We start from the raw sequence: 26,401 nt of genomic DNA, 5'->3' as shown, positions 1-26,401 counted from the left end.
AGACTTTAGATGAAGGTGAAGGACCAGAAATACTGAAATCAGAAATACTACATGCTATTAAATTGGCAAAAAACAAGAAAGCCGTTGGTCCCGACAACATACCTACAGAAATGTTAAAGCTCATAAATGAGGAAAATATTGGAATACTAGTCAAACTTTTCAATGATGTATATTCGACTGGTGATATCCCTGAAGATTGGTTAAAGTCCGAATTCATAACCCTACCAAAAAAACAACGTCCAAAAAACTGTAGCGATTATAGAATGATAAGCCTTATGAGCCACACTTTGAAAATCTTTCTACGTATCATTCACAGTAGAATCAGAGATAAATGTGAAGAAGACCAGGATGAAACACAATTGGGCGTCAGAAATGGACTGGGAACCCGGGACGCACTCTTTGCACTAAATGTGTTATTGCAGAAATACCGAGATCAAAGGAAAGACGTCTTTGCTGTATTTATTGACTATGAGAAGGCCTTTGATCGAGAACAACATCACAAATTAATTAAAATATTAAAGGATAAAGGAGTTGATAGTCAAGATGTACGAATCATAGAAAAATTATACTGGCGTCAAACAGCGATAGCTTGCATAAATGGAAAATCAACAGAAATATGCAAAATACAAAGAGGTGTCAGACAGGGTTGTATACTGTCCCCACTGTTATTCAATTTATATTCAGATAGAATATTTAAGGAAGCGCTGCATAATTTGGAATGGGGTGTGAAAGTTAATGGAATTCTGATAAATACAATCAGATATGCAGACGATACAGTTATTTTAAGTGATGATATAAATGGATTACAACACCTTTTAAATGCCATTGACACAGTGGGAAGAGAGTTTGGCCTAAACATAAACTGTTCAAAAACAAAATACATGTTATTTAGCCGTTTGGCCCATCAAGATTCACGGTTATATGTTGATGGTCATATGATTCAAAGAGTACCCAGTTTTAAATATCTTGGTTGCCATATTACTGAACAACTAGATCCAGATAAAGAGATAAAATGTAGAATCGAGATAGCCCGCACGACATTTTTAAAAATGAGGTCATTCTTCTGTAATGATACCTTGCAACTTCAACTTCGAAAGCGCATGATTAAATGCTACATTTGGTCAGTCCTCTTGTATGGTGTCGAATCATGGACATTAAAAATATCCACCATTAACCGTTTGGAGGCATTTGAAATGTGGCTGCACAGACGTATACTGAAAATACCATGGACGGCTATGCTGACAAATGTGGCAGTCCTTAAGAGAGCAAATGCTACCCGCGAGCTGTTTTGATAATATCAAATATAGAAAGATGGCCTATTTTGGACACGTAGTAAGGGGAGATCGGTATAATATTCTTCAACTTATTATGATGGGTAAAATCGAAGGACGCAGAGGAATTGGTGGAAAGCAGGCCTCTTGGTTGAAGAATATCCGGGAGTGGACAGGAATAAAGAAAGCAGAACACCTATTTAGAATAGCTCGAGACAGAGACAGTTTCGCCATGTTAATCGCCAACGTCAAGGGGACTTGATAGGGCACGTTAAGAAGAAGAAATGTAAATGATAGGAATAATAATAAATGATAATATGCAAAATAAACAAATATTAAATATAACTACTAGATTTTCACAATCTCTGAGTTACACACAGTGAATATTATGTGACTCTAAAATGACAAAGATATACTTTAACATGTTATATCCAAGATAACACCAATAATGTTACCTGTTACAAAATTAAATACCTCTTATGTAGGGTATAACTCACATGAGACTACCTTTACCAAATGATCATAGTACGCTTGCTACGTACAACTAAATTGTATACAAAATATAAACAATAATATCAAGATATAATGAACTCTAAATGAGTTACAGAATACAACAAAATTAATTAAGCAAAATGAACGTTAAATAAATTAAAGTAAAGATAAATATACAAACGACTTGAATTAACTGAATTAATGAAGAAAAGCAAATGAACGACAAAATATCTGGGAAACAAACAATTAATATTACAAACTAAATTTACATAATGAAATAAAATCAACCAAATCAACAAAATACAAGAATACCTTTTTGGCAGATACGCCGGGCTCAACGTACAATACCGCAGGGTTATACATGAGTTTGGAAACTTACTAAACTTATATGTATATTAAAAAAACCAAATAAATTCAAGTTAAATCTTAAAAATAATAATTATTAAACATAGTGCATTAAACCAAAATGTATGTGGTATGAAACCATATACAGTTCCCATATACACTGCTGGCTCCAGGATGGTACCAAACCATGCCTCCTGTAGGCCCGGCGACGTTCCAGATTTAGTTTCTTGGCTCCTAAACACTCCTGATAAATTCAGTGAATCACATTTCGAACTTCCAATAATTTAACTAAAACGAGGTATTGTTAACCTCCAAACTTGACCTAAATTTGGCACATGCCACTAACAATTTCCAACCAAGAGTGATCTCCGATTTCTCTCTCCGTCAAAATTAAGACTCAGAACACGATGTCATATTTCTCACTAGGTGGCGTATATTACAAACCCACCAACATAGTTAGGTGTGGCATCATTGCAAGAAATTTTTAAATATAAAAGAAGATAATTATAAATAGTTAATTACGAGAAAATTAGAGAGATTAAGGGAAAATAATTATAAAAATAATTAAAGAGTTCAAAAATACTTTCGTAACGTGACGAACCGTTACAGGTTGTTAAGGGGACTTAATTATAATCAACTTCTTGATTAACGTTCGAACAACCGTCCCTTAATGTAGTTTAAAATACATAGTCTTATGGAATCCATTATTTTTATACGCAAATAACTTGAAAACTACTTACTCTATCGCAATGAGACAAAAGGATGATATTTGTGTAAAAAGTATCAAGGATTCAAAAAAACATGCTGAAATGATTATTACGACAGTGGCGTAGATTTTGAGGGGGGAAAGGGGCCGAAAATGAAGTATATATCTCTACAGCACGCCTCTGGTAACAGCGGAAAACTATCTTTTAACACTTGTTAAAGTGCCCTAACATGTGTAAACGTTTGTCAAGTTTGAACAAAAAATATTGGAAGGTGTTAAAACAATGGGCTAAAATCCTTTTAGGAGGTTTGTAATAAAACACTCTTTATCTCGGTAAGGAGAAATATTTTATTTAAGTGTTTTAGGTTCAATCTTCGTATTTTGTGCTAAGGTCTCCTCAGTTACTATATGGACAATTCTTAAGGAAACACCCTGTTTATAGGTTGTTTTGTAGGGTCCTATTAAAATTTCATTTTGGTTTTCTTCTTTCCCTATTTTTGCGTTGAAATCGCCCATAAACATTACATACCTTGTTTTGTTTGCCATCATTGCCTCATTAATTTCTTTGTAGAATTGCTCTACTTCTTTTTCATGGTCTGATGTTGGGGCGTCGCTGTGAATAATTTTACATGTATAAGTTTTCATAATAAAGTTAAAGGAGGCTTTAATCAATACATAATCAATTAGTTAAAGCCTCCTTTAATTTAAAGTCCCCTTTAACTTTATTATGAAATCGAGCGTTACTCTTTTCGGTATAGCCTTATAATAAGCCCTATTCTGAAACTTTTAACCACTCGAATAGAAATCACCAAGTCGACTCGTAATTACCCAAAATCGAAATGATTGATAGCTATCGCGTCATTTTCGTGTTTGATTGGCATTCTGTAACTGACATCGTAATCAGTGTAAATCGAAAACGCCAACTTCTATTTGGCGCGCTCAGAAGGTGGTGGCAACCCCGCACTGAAAAGTGGAATTAATGTTCTGTGACCTGTTTGTTGCTGGATCTAAACTTGAAATATGACACCGTTGCCATATCCTCAATTTTTCATACTATCACATTACATTAACTTACATTTAAAAATAGTTTTGAAACAGCAAAAAAGAAAAGTTTTGAAAAATAAATAGTAAAATATCAGTGTAAATACTGGATACAAAAAGTTCAAAAGAGGATAAATGGTTTTAAATCAAAGTTAATTAACATTGTTATAAAAAAGAAGATAAACTGGCAAATAAAAAAGATAAATGAATATAAGACGTATAAATGTTTTTAAATCAAAGAAAATTTACATTGTTGTTATCCAGATTTAGCCACACGGCCCGCACTCCCTCTAAGGGGAAAATTCACTCATCCCAGATACCTAGGGTATCAAAAGGATTGAGCTCTGGTGGGACTCTTTCCGTGTTATCGAGCCCTAGGTGACTTGGTACGCCGGAGTATCTCCCAAAAATTTTCGCACGCATCTGGAGGTCGAGAGTAGCACAGCTTTCTGCATAGTCTTGTAAAGATGTTCATTTAGACCCAGCTTTTTGATGTTTTCTGTGAGGTTCTTTGGAATGACTCCAGTAGTAGAAAGAATAATAGGTATTGTCTGGGTACTTTCCATTCTCCATTCTCTCCTTATTTGTATTTCGAGATCTCTATACTTGGCGATCTTTTCGTTGTGCTTAACAAGCAGATTATTGTTGTTAGGTATCGCCACCTCTATTAATGTTGTTTTCCTAGTAAGTTTATTAACTAGTATGAGATCCGGTCTATTGTGTGCCACTTTTTGGTCTGTGATCACAGTGCGATCCCAGTATAGCTTGTAGTTGTCGTTTTCAAGCATTCTATCAGGGACGTATTGATAATAAGGAAGATGGTCGGTTTGGAGAAGTCCAAGTGTGTTAGCTAGTTCTTGGTGGAGAATCTTTCCTACTGAGTCGTGGCGTTCTTTATAATCAGTTCCGACAAACGCCTGGCACTTAATATTATTAATAAATTAATTAAAATCGGTATTACTAATAATATGCAATCTTAAGATTTGATTCCAGCTAAAATAACTGCTAAATAACTTTTCGCAGCCTTTTTTTATATAATTTGTTCAGACTATAAGCGTTGATTGATAAATATACAAGTATTCTTGTTCTCATGATCATTTTTCAGTGCGTCATTAATTATGACGTCATATACTGTATTGGGTGTGTCGAGACTTATTTCATGTAATTATTGACGAATCTGACAGATGCCAGAATCGTACTTTAGATGAATAAAGCTTGTGGAATTAAACTAATTAGTAATTTAGTAGATTTGATTTTTACACAATATGTTAACATGTAGGTATTTTTTATAAAGGGGAATAAAATTAAAAAGTAAACAATAGTGTTAATTAAATTTATAAATATGGAAACATTAAAAAATGACACAAAACTATCCATAAACTGTGTTTTTATCTTCTTCTCTAGGTGCTGTCTCCGCTTAAAAAGTTGGTAATCATCAGAGCGATCTTTATTTCTGAAACCGCGGCTCTAAATAATTCATTGTTATTACATCCAAACCAGTTCCTAAGGTTCTTCAGCCATGAGTTACGTCTCCTTACTATGGATATTTTTCTTGCATAATGACCTGGAGTATAAACTAACTTCTAACGAATTAAATTCTAAACCAAAATACAAAACTAACTTTTAACGAACTAAATTCTCAACCAAAACACCAAATAATGTACAAAAAAGTTGTGAAACACAAGGGAAGTCGAATTCGAAATTTCAAAATGACAGGTACACAAAATACTGACCTGAATAATAACCGTCACTTGACTCTTTGACACTTCTAAAAAATGGCCAAAATGGACGAAGTTTTCGTCAAATGTTCGTAATACGTGTATTTGATTGGCTAGAAAAAACGCGCATTCTTAATGTCAACGAATCAAACGTAGGTTAGGAATAGACATCTTATGTATATAACCATTGTAATGCTGCATTATTTTTGTGTTTAATCACGGAGCTACCGCTTTTTCCGTCTCATCAAACTTAATGCATTAGAGAAAAATCGAGAAACTGTGACGTACTGAAAAATGATCATGAGAACAAGAATATACTGGTATATATTTATCAATCAGCGCTATAAGTATATCTTTATATTTTAAACGTTCTTATACAATCTTATTCTTGTACATTATGCCATTGATTGAAATTGTACAAGAAATAAACAAAAAAGTGTGGCAACACTGTGACTGGCAAACATAAAATATATCAAAATATTTTCAGATGCCAAATAAATGAAGGTTAGGTTCAATGCATACTCAGACAACATGTCTAAATTAAATATACAATTATCTAAATAAATAACACAACAGACTAAAAAATTAAGCAGCTACAAAAAATTATGAATACTAGAAATAATTATAAGTAGTAATAAAATATTTTTAGTAGATATAAAATATAAACGTCAAAATATAATAAAACTAGTCAGGGACTAGTCCACGACAAAAATCGCATGCGCACTTTAAAATATTATAAATAATATCGTTAATAGATAGATGTACAAGGTATATTTACTATTAATTAATATTAATAATTAATTATTAACTATTAATATACTGGTATATTTATCAATTAACGATAATACATTAAATAAATATAATATGGAATTAAAGTGCGCATTCGATTTTTGTCGTGGACTAGCGCCTGACAACTCTGCGAACGCACTTAATGAATACCGATTTGGACTATATATTTCTATTCGACTTGGCCACTTCTATTCAATTTTCCTTACTTTTATCATCGAATTGAGTTACAGAATAGGCATCATTGTGTGATCCTGGGTGTAATTTTTTTATTAATAAAGAAGCCCACGATCTCCTTTATAGATTAGTCATTTTAGCCATTTAAATACTTGCAATTCATTCATATAACTAAAAGAGACAAATTTTCAAAACAACGTAGTATCATCAATAGTTTTTTTTAGGTTATGAGCGTCTGTATAAAAAACGAAGACGACATAATGCAAGATAGTGATATTAAAGTTGAATTACTCATAGAGTCAAATTTTCCGAAAGAAATCCTCTGTACAAAGTTAGCAATCTCTCTAGAAGCTGTAGTAGAACCGTCGAAAGACAAGAAAACTAGCGAAAAGATATGTTCAAGTAGATTATTAACTAATAAGGATATGATAACGCCCGACACGATGTTGCAACGACTTAAGATGAAGAGGAATTTGGAGTATAAGCAGGACAAACAACTAGCAGCTGCAGGGGTGGCTTCTAAGTTTACGGAACTGCAGAGGAAAAACAGCACGCCGCAACAGCTGAAAGAAGAGATTGATGATTGTATAGAAGTTACTAATTTGGTAAGTGAATATTTTCATTATACTTTATTTGTTTGCAACTAGCAGCTCATTACAAATGCTCACTAATCTGCAAACGGCAGGTAAAGTGGTCAAACTGAAATCACTAATAGCCCAGTAAATGATCGTTTTGGAGTGTAATTTTCAGGGTCAACCTCGAATTGCCTGAAAATTTAGTTTGGGGTTCTACTTACTCTCCTTCTCGGGGGGGGGGGGGAACATACGTTCAGTTAAATCCGGAAATGAATAAATTGACTAATTCTAAGTAGCTTTTATTCTATAGAGTTTTTTAACTCTTTTTAACTAAGTTACTACTTTTCGAGTTATTTGCTATTGAAAATGTGTATTTTTTAACAAAAAAAATCGTTTTCAGCCGGTTTTTCGCAAATAACTCAAAAAGTAATGATTCTATCGAAAAAAAGTGTTCTTAGCAAAAATGTAGCTTATAAAAAAGCGAAGAAAGATTGTGTATTCATGAAGTCTATAAACCCGGAAAGAGCAAAATTGTAGCTCATGAAAAATACGTCCTTATTCGTTAAAATCCAAATCGAATATTTCAACTTGAAATAACCAAAATATGAAGCAATTTTCGGGAAAAACTTATTTAATTTTTTTAAATTGTTTAAAAAAGCTTTATTTTTATTTTGTTATAAAAGTTTCTAGCATCAAAACTAAGTGAGTTACGCTCAAAATAAAGTTGGCCCCTTTTTTTTGGTAAAAAAAAATCGTGTAAATTTATCCCTATTTAGTACCCTAAATAAAATTAATCGTTACCGCTGTACCCATTTATATGTGTTTTGTTTATACGATCTGTAAGCTTGGCCGATTCGAAGTGTTTTTGAAAAAAATTGGTTTCAAATAAAAAAAATTCTAAAATTTTGGAAAATGCACTTTTTTCAAAATAACTTCATTAGTTATAAGAAAAATCCCAGAGAGTAAAAAAGTGTAGGTTTTGCTTTTATAAATATGCTAGTTTAATTTTGTTTTTTTGTAAGACAAAAATTGGTTAAGATATGGCTGTTCAAAGTTTGCATACACTCGTGATTAGTGACTCGTTCAGGCCCTTTCAACTATAACCCTTTCAAAAATAAGCACTTTAAAGCGGTGAAACTTACAGATCATATAAAAAATACATAAGTAAAGTAAATTGTTTGTAAAGCGGTAGCGAATAATTTCATTTTGGTTGCTACATACGGGGAGATTTTCACGATTTTTTTTTACCAAAAAAAAAGGTCAACTTTATTTTGAGCGTAACTTGCTTAGTTTTGATGCTAGAAACTTGTAGGTTTTGCTTTTATAAATATGCTAGTTTGATTTTGTTTTTTTGTAAGACAAAAATTGGTTAAGATATGGCTGTTCAAAGTTTGCATACACTCGTGATTAGTGACTCGTTCAGGCCCTTTCAACTATAACCCTTTCAAAAATAAGCACTTTAAAGCGGTGAAACTTACAGATCATATAAAACATACATAAGTAAAGTAAATTGTTTGTAAAGCGGTAACGAATAATTTCGTTTTGATTGCTTCATACATTCACGATTTTTTTTTGCCAAAAAAAAAGGCCAACTTTATTTTGAGCGTAACTTGCTTAGTTTTGATTATAGAAACTTAAAAGAAAAAGAGAGCTTTTTTAAACACTTTTTAAAAAAAAATTAATGAGGTTTTCCCGAAAGGTGCTTAACTTTTTGGTTATTTCACGTTGAAATATTCGATTTGGAATTTGACGAATGAGAACGTATTTTTCATGAGTTACAACTTTGCTTTTGCTAGGTCTATAGACTTCACGAATACAATTTTTTTTCGTTTTTCTATATGATACATTTTTGCTATGAATATTTTTTCGATAAAAGACACTTTTTGAGTGATTTACTAAAAACCGGCTGAAAACGTGGTTTTTTGTTAAAAAAATACAAATTTTCATTCGCAAATAACTCGAAAAGTATTAACTTAGTTAAAAAACTTTATAGAACAAAACATGTTTAGAATTAGTTAATTTATCCATTTCCTCACATATTTTAAACGCGCCTTTTTTCACCCCCGAGAAGGGGTAATTGTCACCCCTTAAGTAAAAGCAACCAATGGCACAAGTTCAACTTTAAAGTTAAGGCATTGATTAATAACTACATAGATACCTCACCTTAAGGTAAAACCGAATTCAGTGTTAAACTCCGCCCACTTACACCTCTTTGCCCCTCAAGTCTAAGTACTAACTGGCTGGACGGTGGCGACATTTCTTGAAATTTTTGCCAAGATTGAAAAATAAATTTGAGTTGCTTGGCTGGCGTAAAAGACAACGATATAAGGGTAGTATTCAGCATTTTCATAAATAATTTTAACGCGATTGTAATCTCTATTTTGGAATTCCGATTTTACTTCAAATAAAACGCTAAAAATTGATTAATAAAAATAGTGAAGAGGTTTCTTAAAAATTATTTAATTATTAATACACTACAAAAAACAACAAAATAGAAAATACATAATAAAATTAGCAGTGATAATTCACATGTAAATTATTTTTTGCAATTTGTAAAAGAATGATATTTTCAGAACTAATGCGAAATAAACTATTTGAAGTTGATATACAGAATTTCTTTCCAGATCTAATCCATTCACTCCAGGTAAAATATTGCAAAACCTCCAAATTTTAAAGAATCCATTGGATTGGCATGAAATTTGGTATACATATAAATGTATATTTTGATAAAATGACAGGGAATTTCCGACATATAAATAGTTGAGGGCCATCTGCCTAGGAACAATAGGTAAAAGCTGATAAACGGACAGGATTAGAAAGTTTAAAACATCACTAATTAGATCATATTTCAAAACAAAGTAAATAAGTATATTTGAATATTAATTCTTTTCAAACTAAGATAGTAAAATTAAAATTTTAGGAAAAAAATATATTTATTATTTCTTGTTCTCAAGAAGTACTTTCATTATTGACAATATCGAAACATTTTATTATTAAAAGTCGAGAACAATTAAAACCACGTTCATATTTATATGAAAGTGCTTTAAAAATGAAGGTATATTACTCTTGAGAAGAATTAATATTTTTTAACAAACTTCTTGTTGTGAGACGGCAAGTGCCGTCTCACTTCCAACATGTGAACAAGTCATATCTAGATCCCAGATGTTACCTAGGGCAAATTAGATAATATTTTAAACATCCAGGCTTAAGGTAGCATTTTATACCTATGTTTCCTTGACGGACTACTTTTACTGGGCTTTGACTTACATATTTTTGTATAATACTATCTTGGTGGTTAGCATGTACCGGGTGTCCCCATAAGAATGGCTCTCGGCCATATCTCAGGAACCGTTTATAGTAGAGCTTTGAAATAAAAAATTTTATAACAAAAGTTGCCTCAGGAAAAGCCTGGAAATTATTTTCATAATTGTGGGACCACCGCTAGAGGGCGTAATTGAATATCAAAAATTAAAAAATCTAAATTTTACAAAATTTTCGTAATGAAGGGGCACTGGAAATCCGATCGTCGTATTCTTCATAAAATTCTACGCATATTTGATTTGACAAGTTTAGGTCTACCTTTGGAAATAAGAGGTGGGGGTGAGTGGGAACCTTGTTATGAAAAACTGGCTGTGACTCCGGTTCTGCTTAATCAAATTTTGCAAGCTTGGTCTTGTTGAAGACAGATCTTTTTCGTCAATGTAAAAGTTATGATTTTGAACCAACTTACTGAGTAATATGCCAGCTAGAAGGCGTTATTTAATTTTTTTCAGAAATCTAGTGTTCCTTGGAACATATTAAATACAAACATGCATTTTTAATACCATATTACAAAATTAGACAAAATTAGCAACAGAATAGCGAAAACCACATGTTAATACCTTTTTTCTATCTCGAGATATCTTACAAAACTTGTAAATTTAAAAACATAACTGTTACTGTCACCGGTAAACGAAATTCAATAAAAGTAGTGTGCTATGGAAACAACAAAGAAACATTTTCCAGCTGTCAACGTATATTAGGTCTTTTCAACGCTTTGTTTCGAGCCTCGTTCATATCTCGTATATTAATATTATACACGGATTATACGGCATATGACAGAGGCTCGAAACAAATGAGAAGCGTTGAAAAGCCCTATTACAAAGAAATAAAAACAACTATTTAGTGATGACATAAACGTTCAAATTTTTGCCCATCATTTTCGTTGCAAACATTTACTCTTTCAAGAGTAGATTGAACAGCAGTCTCAATTTCTGCTCTCGATATGCTTTGAATGGCGTTTAGTATTCTCTGGATAATGTATTCTAGAGTAGTGTATGATGGGCAACAATTTGAATACTTAGGTCGTCACTAAGTAGTTCTTTTTGTTCTGTGTTATATTTAATTTTAATAGTATTGTTTCTTTTTATATTGTTGTTTTAATTAATTATATTTTTATACGTTGACATCTGGAAAATGTTATTTTGTTTTTTTCCACAGCACACTACTTTTCATTAACTTAGTTTACCGGTGATAGTAACAGTTATCTATAAAATTTACACGTTTCTCGAGATATCTTGAGATAGAAAAAAGGTATCGACATGCGGTTTTCGCTATTCTATTGCTAATTTAATCTAATTTTATAAAGTATGATTAAAAATGCATACTTGTATTTAATATTTTCCAAAGAAAACTAGATTTCTGAAAAAAATTAAATAACGCCTCCCAGCTGGCTTATTGCTTATTAGGATGGTTCAAAATTATCACGCTTACATTGAAGAAAAAGATCTGTCTTCAACAAGACCCAGTTTTCAAAATTTGATTTAGCAGAACCGGACTTACAGCCATTTTTTCATAACAAGGTTCCCACTCACCCCCACCTCTTATTTGCAAAGGTAGAGTTAAACTTGTTAAATCAAGTATGCGCAGAATTTGATGAAGAATACAATAATCGGATTTCCAGTGCCCCTTCATTAGGAAAATTTTGTAAAATTTAGATTTTTTTATTTTTGATATTCAATTACGCCCTCTAGCGGTGGACCCACAATTATGAAAATAATTTCCAGGCTTTTCCTGAGGCAACTTTTGTTATAAAATTTTTTATTTCAAAGCTCTACTATAAACGGTTCCTGAGATATGGCCGAGAGCCATTCTTATTGGGACACCCGGTACATTGCACGTAAGCACTGATGATGACTGGTAAACCAGTCGAAAACTAGTTATGTGAATTTGATGTGGCCCTTTTGAGGGTTTTTTAAATATACCTTTTATACAGGAGGGTGGGTTTATAATCAATGGTTAAGGGTAAGTAGAACCTAGATCCAAATTTTCATGTAATTCGAAGTTGACCCTGAAAATTACACGGTTTCGCCATATTTCCTGTTCATTTACTGGGCTATAAAAATAATATCTTCTCCCGTTGAAATGTAGTGTTATTTAGATATTATATTTCAAATAGTCCACCATGTTCACATATAAATAACAATACACACCCATGGATTATATTATATCGCAGGGGTGGCCAAACCACGGCACGCGTGCCACGGTGTGGCACGGCGGTGTCTTAGAAGTGGCACGCGAGGACTTTTTGGAAAAATAAAAAAAAGATAAAAAAATTAACTTAGTAAAAAATTATAAATTCGTCTTTTATTCTACGCCACTCTTTTATTGTACGTCACTGCCTCGCGCTAGGCACGTTCACGTTATTCTCTACTCAGTTGATTCTCAACTTTTGTGCGAGACGCTTTAAGTCTGTTTGCCTTGTGAGATAGTGTTTTTACAGTTTATTTCCTTTTAAAACAATTGTTTTCGAAATGACCACGAAACTTCAAAACGTAAATATGAGGACGATATCGCGATTCGTGAATTTAAAACTGAGTGGGAAGAACAATTCTTATTTACTCATCACAACACTTCCAAGCCTTGCTGTTTGATATGTGGAATTTGTGTGGCAGTGCCAAAAAAATTTAATCTGGAGCGCCATTATAAGCAAGTTCATGGCGATTTCACCAACAATTATCCTGTCGGATCAGGCCTACGAACCGAATTCATCGCCAAGAAAAAAAATCTTTAGCCGGGCAACAATCTTTGTTCCAAAAAAGAAGTAATGAAATGTAAACAATGGTGAAGACTTCATATCAACTCTCGCTGTTATTAACACGCAAGAAAAAGCCATATTCCGACGGAGAAGAGGTAATTAAAAATAGTGTACTAATATTCGCTCAAAATGTCGGTGATTCAAACATAAAACATATGGTGGACCAAATCGCTTTGTCCAGAAACACCGTCATGCGCCGAATTGATGATATGGGCCAGGATGTTGAAACACAAATTATCGGCGGACTACGAGACTGCAAATATTTTTCACTGGCTTTGGATGAAAGCTGTGACATCACAGGTAATGCGCAGTTGAGCATATTTGTACGCTTCGTGACAGATAGTTTCGATGTTGTGGAGGAGCTATTATATTTGCGCCAACTGGTCTCCACAACAGAACAGGATGTCTTGGATCAAGTGAAAAATGTTATTGAAGGTAGCAAAGTGGAGTGGTCGAAATTGGAGTCGGTTTGTACAGATGGAGCGCCTTCCATGGTTGGTCGAATCAAAGGATTTGCAAACCCGTGTTGAGCTGCCCCCCCCCCCCCACTTGCAAAAATTAAAAAACAAATAGCCCTGATTTATGAGCTATTTATGAGCTCTCATATTCCGCAAACTAAAAATTTTGAGCTCGTTCCACTGAGCAGGAATTTAATACCCTAGTGGGGGGGGCTGAGTCAGCCCCCCCCCACTACTTAAAAATAGGAATATTGAATCGGTTTTTGCGGCAGAATTACGAGCTATTTATGAGCTCTTGAAATTATATAGTTTCGATTTTTGAGCTCATCCCCTTCACCCCCAAACAACCCTTTAATTGATTTAACTTAAGAGAAAGATGCTGAGAAAACTTAAAATATATCGTATTGCGAATATAATTCCTATAGCTTATATACTCTAAGAATAAACTATTATATCAAGAGCATTTCGATTATTGAGCTACAACCCCTTCGCCAGAAAACCACCCTATCTTCCCGGCTTAAGAGAAAGTTGTACTTAAAATGCGTTAAACTAATTATTTGGCGACTACATATCATTTAATAATTTATAAGCTTCCAAATTACGCGCATTTAGATCAGTAAATTGCAATTTATTTTGTATAGTGCAGTCACTGAAGGTAAAAATAAACGATTACCTTCAATTTCGGTGAACCTTCATCGATTTTCACGAAAATTGGTCAGTGGTTAGAGGATACGTCAAGAAACAAAGGTGACATGGTACCACCTTGCGCCTTTACCCTGAGGGTGGATACCGCTCCTTCTCGGGGGGAAAATTATTTTATAAAAAATAACTGCACAAATCAATAAAAGAACAAATTAAAAGCAAAATTTATTATATAAAGTTAATAAAATAGTAAATACTTTTTAAGTTATTAAAGATCAAAGATTTTAATTATTTGTGAAAAAAATGCATGTTTTGAAGAGGTTTTTTGTAAATCACTAAAAAACTGTAAGTTTCTACAAAAAAGTTAATAGTAGTTTAATTCGTATAGCTTATATTCTAAAAATAAACTCTAAAATCACGCGCCCCTCGATTATTGAACTACAACCCCTTCGCAAGAAAACCATCCCATATTCCCGGCTTAAGAGAGGGTTGTACTTAAAATAATTTAAATTAATTATTTGTCGACTATATATTGTTTAATAATTTATGAGCTCGCAAAATATACGCATCTCAATTATTGAATTGCCATTTTCTTTCTATAGTGCAATCACTGAAGGTAAAAATCAACTATGACCTTCGATTTCGGTAAATCTCCATTCATTTTCACGAAAATTTTTGAGCGGATTTTGATACTATCAACTTTTTCTGGATCTTATTTTTCATAGGTATTTCTAAGTACTTCGACAAGTATTTAGTACCTAAGGGCTGGTTGTTCGAACGCTAATCAACAATGATCATTATCAAATATTTAATTACTGTCACCAACTGTCAATGTCAACTTTGTTTGGGTTGCTGAAAACATAATATGAAATTACTTAATCAATTATGTTAATAATTGTTATGTTAATTGATTAACTAATCTCATAATTTTAATCAATTATGTTTTCAGCAATCCAATAAAAGTTGACATTGACAGTTTTGGTGACAGTAATTAAATATTTGATAGTGATCATTGCTGATTAGCGTTCGAACAACCGGCCCTTAGGGCCGGTTGTTCGAACGCTAATCAACAATGATCATTATCAAATATTTAATTACTGTCACCAAAACTGTCAATGTCAACTTTGTTTGGGTTGCTGAAAACATAATTAATTACAATTATGAGATTTATTATTAATTATGTTAATAATTATTGTTATATTAATTGATTATAGACTCCACAGACTTTTTAATAACCCAAAAAAAGTTGACATTGACAGTAATTAATTATTTGATAATGATCATTGTTGATTAGCGTTCGAACAACCGGCCCTTAGTGTTATAAAATGCATCTCTTTCCCGTTATTTAAGCTTGAACCCTTAGATTTGAACAGTCGCGGAAAAAAATATACATTTAATTACCAATAACTTATTTTAAATTAACATTAAAGGGTTTTTCAAGTAAGCAATTTATTATATTTTTTATTAGCTTCAATTTTAGTGATGAAAACTTTTTTGTAAAAACTTACAGTTTTTGAGTCATTTATGAAAAATCGCTCTAAAGCATGCATTTTCTTTCCAAAAATTAAAATATTTGATCTTTAATAACTCAAAAAGTATTGATTTATTTTAATCACATTATATAACAAATTTTGCTTACAATTTGTCCCTCTCTCGATTTGTGGGGTTATTTTTAATAAAGTAATTTTCACTCCCGAGAAGGGGTGACATATACCCCAGGCTAAAACCCCAAGTTGTTATTGTCAATTCGTGAAAATAAATGGCGATTTACCGAAATCGAAGGTAATAGTTGATTTTTACCTTCAGTGACTGCACTATAGAAAGAAAATGGCAATTCAATAATTGAGATGCGTATATTTTGCAAGCTCATAAATTATTAAACGATATGTAGTCGAAAAATAATTAATTTAAATTATTTTAAGAACAACTCTCTCTTAAGCCGGGAATATGGGGTCGTTTTCTTGCGAAGGGGTTGTAGCTCTATAATCGAAAGACGCGTGATTTAAGAGTTTATTCTTAGAATATAAGCTATACGAATTAAACTATTATTAACTTTTTTGTAAAAACTTAAAGTTTTTCAGTGATTTACAAAAAACCTCTCCAAAACATGCATTTTTTCACAAATAATTAAAATCTTTGATCTTTAATAACTTAAAAAGTATTGACTTATTTTATTAACTTTATATAATGAATTTTGATTTTAATTTGTTCTTTTATTGATTTGTGCATTTATTTTTTATAAAATAATTTTCACCCCCGAGAAGGGGCGGTATCCACCCTCAGGGTAAAGGCGCAAGGTGGTACCATGTCACCTTTGTTTCTTGACGTATCCTCTAACTACTGACCAATTTTTGTGAAAATCGATGAAGGTTCACCGAAATTGAACGTAATCGTTGATTTTTACCTTCAGTGACTGCACTATACAAAATAAATTGCAATTTACTGATCTAAATGCGCGTAATTTGGAAGGTTATAAATTATTAAATGATATGTAGTCGCCAAATAATTAGTTTAATGCATTTTAAGTAAAACTTTCTCTTAAGCCGGGAAGATAGGGTGGTTTTCTTGCGAAGGGGTTGTAGCTCAATAATCGAAATGCTCTTGATTTAATAGTTTATTCTTAGAGTATATAAGCTATATGAATTATATCCGCAATACGATATATTTTAAGTTTTCTCAGCATCTTTCTCTTAAGTTAAATCAATTAAAGGGTTGTTTGGGGGTGAAGGGGATGAGCTCAAAAATCGAAAGTATATAATTTCAAGAGCTCATAAATAGCTCGTAATTCTGCCGCAAAAACCGATTCAATATTCCTATTTTTAAGTAGTGGGGGGGCTGACTCAGCCCCCCCACTAGGGTATTAAATTCCTGCTCAGTGGAACGAGCTCAAAATTTTTAGTTTGCGGAATATGAGAGCTCATAAATCAGGGCTATTTGTTTTTTAATTTTTGCAAGTGGGGGGGGGGCCAGCTCAACACGGGTGATTTGCAACGCTACTTGAAAACTTTTTAGGAAGAAATGTTTTCAAATTCCATTGTCTAATCCACCAAGAAGCGTTATGTGCCAAGGACCTCGATCTATCCTCGGTGATTGAGCCTGTATCGCGGTGTATCAATAAAATACATGCTCGAGCTAGTAATCGACGACGATTCCGAGAACTTTTTCAGAAAGAAACGGAGGAGGCAGGTGAATTACTCCTTTATTGCAGTGTTCGATGGTTGTCCAAAGGGAATGCACTGGCAAGATTTTGGAATTTGAAAGAGTGTGTTTTGCAATTTTTGGAGGAGAATGAGGAATTGCCAAACGAGTGCTCTCTGTTGAAAAATGAAGACTGGCTATGGGATTTAGCTTTCCTTGCTGACATAATGGGACATTTGAACATATTAAATTTAAGATTACAAGGAAAAGATTGTATTTTTTCAACCTTAGTTAGCCACGTAAGCTCATTCAAAAACAAAATATCACTTTTTTATTCAGATTTATCTGCAAGCTAATGTGTGACTGCGCGCTACCACCTGTTCTCTAATGACGTGCAGTCGGTTATAGGCCTGAATCCCGCGTACCAAAAAAAGTTGATTAATAGCAAGCTGAAAATTTGTTAATAGCTTAACGGTGTCTAGACGGACATGGAACAGGGGAAGTTTTAATTGTGGAACAGTTTAAAAATTTGTAATGTCAGATTACGAAAACGTCCCATGTATTTTGTCGGACAGAACATCCAATTGAGGTGTTACCCTTTCATTAAACTCTCATGCAAAAATCAGACTGCTATTACTAACCCACATGAGCCCTGTCATTTGACATGTTCTTCGTGTTCCACTCATTAAAATTCCCAGTTGGTGATAAACATCAGTCTGATTTTTGCATGAGAATTTAATGAAATGGTAACAAAACAATTGGAAGTTCTGTCCGACAAAATACATGGAACGTTTTCGTAGTCTGGCGTTCCAAATTTTTAACCTGTTCCACAATTAAAACTTCACCTGTTCCAGTGTTCCCATACATCAAAGTTTGTCCGGCTAGACACCGTTAAGCTATTAACAAATTTTCAGCTTGCTATTAATCAACTTTTTTTTGGTACGCGGGATTTTTTTTGCAATGAGTGAGAGAGTAATGCCATGTTAAGCATTGTTATCAAATTCCTTGCAAAAGAAAATATTGTATGGGGAATCAACACTGTCCGGTACACAAATGAAATTCTCGAATAGACAAGTTCGTGGAGGACGAGATGCCGTGCAAAACAAAAGTCATCAACGCCATTCATCAACGTCATTGACGCCATTCGTGACCTTATTGCGACAGATCGTCGACTGACCATAACACAAATTCAGTGGCGTTTTGTTGCTTGATTTGTTTTATGAGAGACGAACCATTAATGCCGCCTATTACTGTAGTCTTTTAGACCGTGCTACCTATAGGTCCAGCTATAGTTCGAGCTGCCTATAGGTCCAAAAGACGAAGATGACCTATACGAGATGTGTTGCTCTTGCATGACAACGCCCAACCGCATACAGCTGCCCTAACACAAGAAGTCGGTCCATTAGAAGAAGCACTAGGCGGAGCGCGTTTTAATGATGATAAACAAGTGGAGCAATTGGTTAGATACTCGGTCTCCTTCTTTTTATGAAAATGGAATACAGAATCTTCCCAGCCGCTGGGAAAAATGCATACAGAAGGAAGGAATGTATGTATATAGAAAAATTAAGTACAGTAGAGCGTCGATTATCCGAACTAATTGGGGGACATAGGTGTTCGAAAACCGATTTGTTCGGATAATCGAACTACAATATATTGATACATATCTATAGTCATACATATTTATCCACAAGTGAATAAAAGTCATATTTATATACCTACAGATTTATTTATATCTTGATAATGACAACTAGCAACTAAACAAAAAAGTGCAGTCTTTGCAACAACATAATTATTTTTGGATACAATATTGAAGAAAATTGAAGATATTTTAAGCGTCAATTACTAACGCTTGCTCGGTATTCGAGTGCGGGACGCGGGAGTCGATAGTTCGAATAAGCGGTCGTTCGGTTGATCGACGTTCGGATAATCGACGCTCTACTGTATTGTTTAATTATTGTAATTATAATTCAATAAAAAGTTATTAGCAAAGGTCAGTTTATATTTGATTCACCTCTTGTAGTTAGACAACAAAATGAAACACTCTCTGTATTGATATACTGTGCATTTGTTTTACATACTTTTTGACATTTCACTACTTTTATTATTAGCATCATTACACATAAATAATTAAGAACGCTATTCTGCCCTTTCAGGTTCGAAGTCAAGACGAGCTGCGAACTTTAAAGTTTTCTATAACGCAAACGGTAGGCAAGCACATTTCTTTATGCACATAGCTTTTATTAATATACAGGGTGTTTCAATAATAAATGTACACACATATTTCTGTCTATTAACAAAATATCAAATTTTAACAGTGCATCTGTCTGCAAAGAGATCGAGGACCTTAAAAAAAGATACGATCTATTTAATCTACACAAGAAAGTAAAAGAAATGGCAGGGCTAAGAAAACAAAATCTCACTGGTGCACTTCTGGATAGACACGGGATTACTATAACACAGACCGATGAGAAAGTACAACGCTGGGCAGAGTACATAGATGAACTGTTCGATGATGAAAGAGGAGACCTGGAAAACATAGAACTTACTTCAGAAGAAATAGGTCCAGATATCACAAAAGAAGAAATAGCACACGCATTAAAAACAATGAAGAACGGAAAAAGCCCTGGGCCTGACATGCTTCCTATCGAATTAATAAAAATTATAGATGAACAGCACATTGATGTTCTAGTTATGCTTTTGAACCAAATTTATTGCTCAGGCGTATTACCCAAAGAATGGTTAACGTCGATCTTTGTTTGTCTCCCCAAAAAGAAAAACGCAAGAGAATGCGCCGATTACCGCACCATCAGCTTCTGAAAGTCATCCATACCCGAATATATCAATAAATTGGACATAGATATTAATGATACACAATTTGGGTTTCGCAAAGGCCTAGGAACGCGTGAAGCTCTTTTCTCACTTAATATCCTAATACAAAGGTGCCTAGACGTCAATCAAGATATATATGTCTGTTCTATTGACTATAATAAAGCTTTCGATAAAGTACGACATGAACAATTAATGAATGTCCTGAAATTAAAGAAGATAGACTACAATGACCTCAGGATCATATCTAATTTATACTATAAGCAGCGAGCAAAAGTACGTGTTAACGAACAGTTGTCAGAGGAAATTGAAATTAGACGTGGGGTGAGACAGGGATGCGTATTGTCTCCAGTTCTCTTTAATGCCTATTCGGAAGAGATTCTAAAACAAGCTCTTAAGGGTGAAACAGTTGGAATAAAGGTGAACGGGGTTCCCATTAACAATATTAGATATGCGGATGACACTGTCGTCTTAGCCGAAAATATTGAAGATCTTCAGAGACTGGTTAACAGAATAGCGACATATAGCCAAGAATACGGTTTAACAATGAACATCAAGAAGACAAAATTTATGAGAATATCTAAAACTCAAAGAAATAACGAGAATCTCCTCATAAACGGAACCAACGTCGAACAAGTAGACCAATATGCATATCTTGGAGCAATGATCACCTCCACAAATGATTACTTCCAAGATATTAAAATGAGAATAGAAAAGGCTAGAGCGAATTTTAACAAAATGAGAAAAGTGCTCTGCACAAGAGATCTAAAGTTAGAGCTAAGAATAAGGTTTGCTAGGTGCTACGTTTTCTCGACTCTGTTTTACGGAATGGAAGCTTGGACCTTGAATGCGGCATCAATGAAAAAACTTTAATCATTCGAGATGTGGGTATATAGAAGAATTCTAAAAATATCATGGACAGAACACGTCACAAACAAAGAGGTTCTGAGAAAGATGAATAAAGAAATGGAACTCCAACTCATTATGCAGGGAAAGATTCAAGGAAAAAGAAGCATAGGGAGACGCAGAATATCGTGGCTGCGCAACCTGAGAGAATGGTAAGGATGTACATCAAACGAACTTTTCAGAGCAGCCGTCTCCAAGGTCCGAATAGCTATGATGATTGCCGACCTCCGTCGCGGAGATGGCACTTGAAGAAGAAGAAGATCTGTCTGATAATTATATTTTTTATTTTCTAAAAACTTGTAGAACATCGACAAAACAACAAAATACACCACAAAGATAAAAGTCGAAAGCTTACAAGATGGCTCCACAAGATACCTATTCCAAAAAAGAAGCAGAAACATATACTATCACAGAAAGTGACGGAGTCGAAGAAGGCTGGGCATAAATTAAGTCTAATATCTTAGCCTCAGCCAAGGAAGTTTTTGGTTAAAAAAATATAAATAAAAAACGAAACTGGAGTGAAAACTTCTGATTGAACTTCCAAATTCTTGAAAGTGTACCTCAGGCGTTTGCTTCGTACACTTCTGGTACACACTATATCCCTCCTATAACCATTATAACTTCAGTCGAACTTATAGCTACGCAATTCAACCTATAGTATATAAATTACTAATATCTGAGCGATGACGGTCGTGAATTCATAGTTCAGAGAAATAAGGTAAAAAATATCCTGCTGGTGACACAACCCCCTCCAGGCCGAAACCAAATTTTTTGAGTAGTATCTATAGTAGACATCTATAATAATAACCTATATGTTTCCTGCAGCCGATTTTGATGATATACATAGTTATAAACAAATGAAGATAAAAAAAACGGTAAATTTTCGCTTTTTTCGTCTATTACCAAAAAGTTAAGCATTTTAAACAAATTTGAGAGTAAGAAACTCATGAATCGTATAAAAAACTTCAATATGGCGTACGCTGAATATGTCAATCCTTATTGGTTGCTTAGAAAATTCCAAAATATATCATAAATTTTGAGTTTTTATAAATGTTCATAACTCATTTAAAAATTAACTTAGAACCTTCCTATTACACGAAATGTTGAGCCTTCCGGTGCTTAAATCATACCCTAAATTTCAAAGTAATTGGTCAAATAGTTGAAAAGTTATTTAATTTGTTTATCCCAAATACATTTTTTTGCAACACTATAAGTCAGAAAATGATGAAGTTACAGTATAGTCGCCTCGTATTTCCGTGAGACTGTGTAAAAATATAATGTATCTGTAATAAAAGCAAGCCATAAAAATGAAAGCAAAAGTACCCTACCAGGAGTAGTTATTAACTGCAAAACTATCAATGACTAAGATGTGTAAAATATAAAAGTTTTAAGGTTCTACATTCAGATGTTCCTGGTATGATATTTTAAAATATGGGCAATCACCCAGTTAAGTTTTCATCGAACTGTTGATCAGTCCACGTGGACAAAGAGCCACTCAAAAAATCAGATATTGCTGTTATGACCAATCATAATGCGTTATCTTTTATCGGAAGAACTACTCACCCTTCGCTCAAGATATAACAATATTTGGCTGAGCGAGGCCATGCCATAAAATAGTTTATCACAAAGTGTCATCTTTCGGCATACCTTAGCCGTCCAGTGGTGTGCACGTGGTTAGGTATATTATTTTATTTTTAAATTGCGGCAGCGAAGCAGATTTTGCGAAACAAGAAACTGAGTTAAATTCAAATACATAGTGCACTGCAAGTGAATTTAATTGTGACTTCATCAGTGTTCTTTCTAAATTTCTTATACATTTTATGAAGACACTTTCCAAATGTGGCGTCTGTGGTGCAATAATAATCTGCAGCTGAAGAGCCACTGGAACCCTCTAATCTATTGGAAGATTTACAAAGCTGTGTAATAAAACGTAAGCGACATTTTCGATAACTCTATGATGATGTCAAACAATACTTCGATTAATTCTTAAAGCCAATAATTTTAAGTACAAAACTATATAGGTCTGGATCCCGCGTATGAAAAAAAGTTGATTAATAGCAAGCTGAAAATTTGTTAATAGCTTAAGGGTGTCTAGTCGGACAAACTTTGATATATGGGAACACTGGAATAGGGACAGTTTCAATTGTGGAACAGGTTAAAAATTTGGAACGGTCAGACCACGAAAACGGCACATTTATTTTGTCCGACAGAATAGACTTAAACTCTCCGAACAGAGATTAAACTCTCATGCAAAAATGAGACTGCAATTTATCACCTGTCATAATTCCTGTCATTTGACATATTCTACATGTTCCACTCATTAAAACGCCTATTTGGTGATAAATAGCAGTCTGATTTTTGCATGAGAGTTTAGTCTCTGTTCGGAGAGTTTAAGTCTGTTCTGTCGGAAAAAATACATGTGCCGTTTTCGTGGTCTGACCGTTCCAAATTTTTAACCTGTTCCACAATTTAAACTTCCCCTGTTCCAGTGTTCCCATACATCAAAGTTTGTCCGACTAGACACCGTTAAGCTATTAACAAATTTTCAGCTTGCTGTTAATCAACTTTTTTTTCATACGCGGGATCCAGATACTAATAGATAAGCACCAAACTATTGAAAAGTATTACTAAGCTTTGTTTTTAAACCAAGAGGAGTACACTAAAAAGACATTCACACCCAAGAAAGTCACTAGAAATATCACCAAACACATCTTCTTTTTTGGTTAATCATATCGGCGTTCGACGGTTATCCATAAATATTATATTATACTAATACGTCGCTAAAGAGTTGCAATCTAAAGGTCGATAAAGGTATATCTATCAATGAAGAATTTTGGAACAACTTACGTGTTGCAGATGATACAGTAAAGGCCGGGACACACATATCCGCACCAAGCCCACACCGAGCACAGACAGCATGGCCAGCCTTGCTGTCTCTGCTCGGTGCGGGCGCGGTGCGGACATGGTGCTGGTTCGGTGCGGATATGTGTGTCCCGGCCTCAATAATAACGGATTAAGACAATGATTTAGAGAACGTAATGCAACGACTTAGTGAACGCTGTCATGAGTACGGACTGAAGATTAATTTAAAGAAAACTAAATGCATGACCATGACTAAATTAGTACACGTAAACATCCAATTGAATGTTGAAGATACTGTAATTGGGAGTGTGGATACTACAAATAATTAGGAACATGGATAACATCAAATGTGGACCAAAGCAAAGAAATTAGGGAGCGTTCAAGTATTACGTAACGCGGTTTTTGAAGATTTTTGACCCCCTCCCCCCTTCGTATCGCACCTTAATGGGGCGTTCACGTATTACGTAACGCAATTTTTGAAGATTTTTAACCCTCCCCTTACGTAATATTTGAACGGCCCCTTACGACACGTATTGAAATAGTACGTGCATCATTCATTAAACTTAAAAAGTTTCTTTGTTATTAGGATATAAGGTTAGAACTACGCCTAAGGATGCTTCGGTGTTACGTGTTCTCTACTCTTCTTTATGGCTTGTAAGAGTGGACACTAACAAGTCCATCAATTAGTCAAAAGATTACAATAACATGCAAATTATCAGAGATAAAACAGGAAGGTTTACTACTTATGAGCAGTTGTATTACTAAAACGTATAAATTTGATCATACTTACTGTTTAATTATATGTGATAATTAATGTTATTGACAATTTTTTATACAGATATTATTATTTTACAATAAGTTCTGTTCAGTCGAGTCGATTAGTGTTATCACTATGTACCTAGGTATATCACAGATGTTGATAACACCGATATTTTTTTATTTAAACTTTTTCGTAAAATAAAATATTTACTGATACCCACATAATTTGAGGAGATGCGATGGTCTCATTTACAATTTACACTTAAAATCAAATGTTTGCAAAATAATAACTTTTATTTAATTTAAATTAGATATCTACGCTACTGTTCACTAAATTGTCACCCTGGTCACTCTTAACAGTGTTGCCATTTTGCTAGTATCTTGTCCGCTCTTGTTAGCGTAAATTTTCCAACGGAATCCCGTCTTTACCATAATACTTTGGATAGTTTATGAAAGAAGAAGATTTACACTAGTAATTTAATTTAAAAAAAATGACAAAAATTATTCTAAATATTGCAAAAATTTTGCAAGAACATGTGGATTAAAAAGTGGGGGCTAACTTAGTCCCTTATTGTCCTAGGACAATTGTTTTTCTTTCTAAACGTGTATAAAAATTCAGTCTTTCTAAATATGTAAAAATAGTTTTTCTACGGGTAACGGTTAAACAGTTATTCTAATTGTTTATAAATAAGCAGAAAATCGACATGTTTTTGCAAAATAATTTTACACTGTTTAAAAGTTAATAGTATAAATGTTCTTCTTTCATAAACTGTCCGAAGTATTACTGTAACCTCATAATTTTCTGACTGTAGTGTTGCAAAAACATTAAATTTTTGATAAATAAATTAAATAACTGAAATTGAAAATGGTTATTCATTTTTTAAATTAAATAACTTTTAAACTACTTGACCAATTGCTTTGAAGTTTGAAATATAATTTAAGCATAAGAAGTTTCAGCATTCCGTGTAAGTAATAAGAAGATTCTAACTTAATTTTTACATAAGTTATGAACATTTATAAAATCTCATTGACTTGAATAAAGCATTTGAAAGAGTAAGACTCAAAGAAGTAATCCATCTTCTGTATGATAGAGAAGTTCCCTTAAATACCATAAAACTTATTGAAAACATCTACCAATACAATAAAATCGAAGTTAGAATAAATGAACAATTTGCATAACCTATAGACATAGGCAGCGAAATAAGAAAGGGGGACTCATTCATCTTCAATTTAATCATGGATAAAATCATCAAAAGTGTCAACAAAGGATGAGGATACAGATTGGGAAACAAAGAAGTAAAAATACTCTGTTACGCAGACGGCGCAATATTGATAGCACAAGATGAAGATGAGATGAGATGAAGCTCAACTGAAAAAACTAAAACAACAGTAATTAGCAAAGAATCAATCACATTTAAAATAGAGACTGATGGCATCAGTATTGAACTATTGAACAAGTAATGAAAATAAAATATCTTGGAATTACACTGTCCCCCTATGGAGGGCTGGAAGAAGAAGATCAAGTACAAAAGCTGGATCAAGGATAAAAAGCAAATAGACTGATGGGATGTCTTAATGAATTTAGATTAAGGCGAAACCGATATATTGCCCCCGAAATGACGT

At 33.6% G+C, this 26,401-nt stretch overlaps 1 protein-coding gene across 1 annotated transcript in view; it reads left to right on the top strand.

The window, feature by feature from the left end:
• The window catches only part of LOC114329182 (trafficking protein particle complex subunit 10), a 143,603-nt gene that overhangs the window by 69,371 nt on the left and 47,831 nt on the right, over nt 1-26,401 (top strand). Inside the window, exon 9 of the mRNA XM_028278205.2 lies at nt 6,761-7,141. Within this exon, the coding sequence (XP_028134006.1) occupies nt 6,761-7,141 (381 nt within the window). The remainder of the gene's footprint in view (nt 1-6,760; nt 7,142-26,401) is intronic.

This window comes from Diabrotica virgifera, chromosome 6, assembly GCF_917563875.1.
Source record: "Diabrotica virgifera virgifera chromosome 6, PGI_DIABVI_V3a".
Classification (NCBI taxonomy): Eukaryota; Metazoa; Arthropoda; class Insecta; order Coleoptera; family Chrysomelidae; genus Diabrotica; species Diabrotica virgifera.
This window is presented reverse-complemented; position numbering and strand designations above follow the sequence as displayed.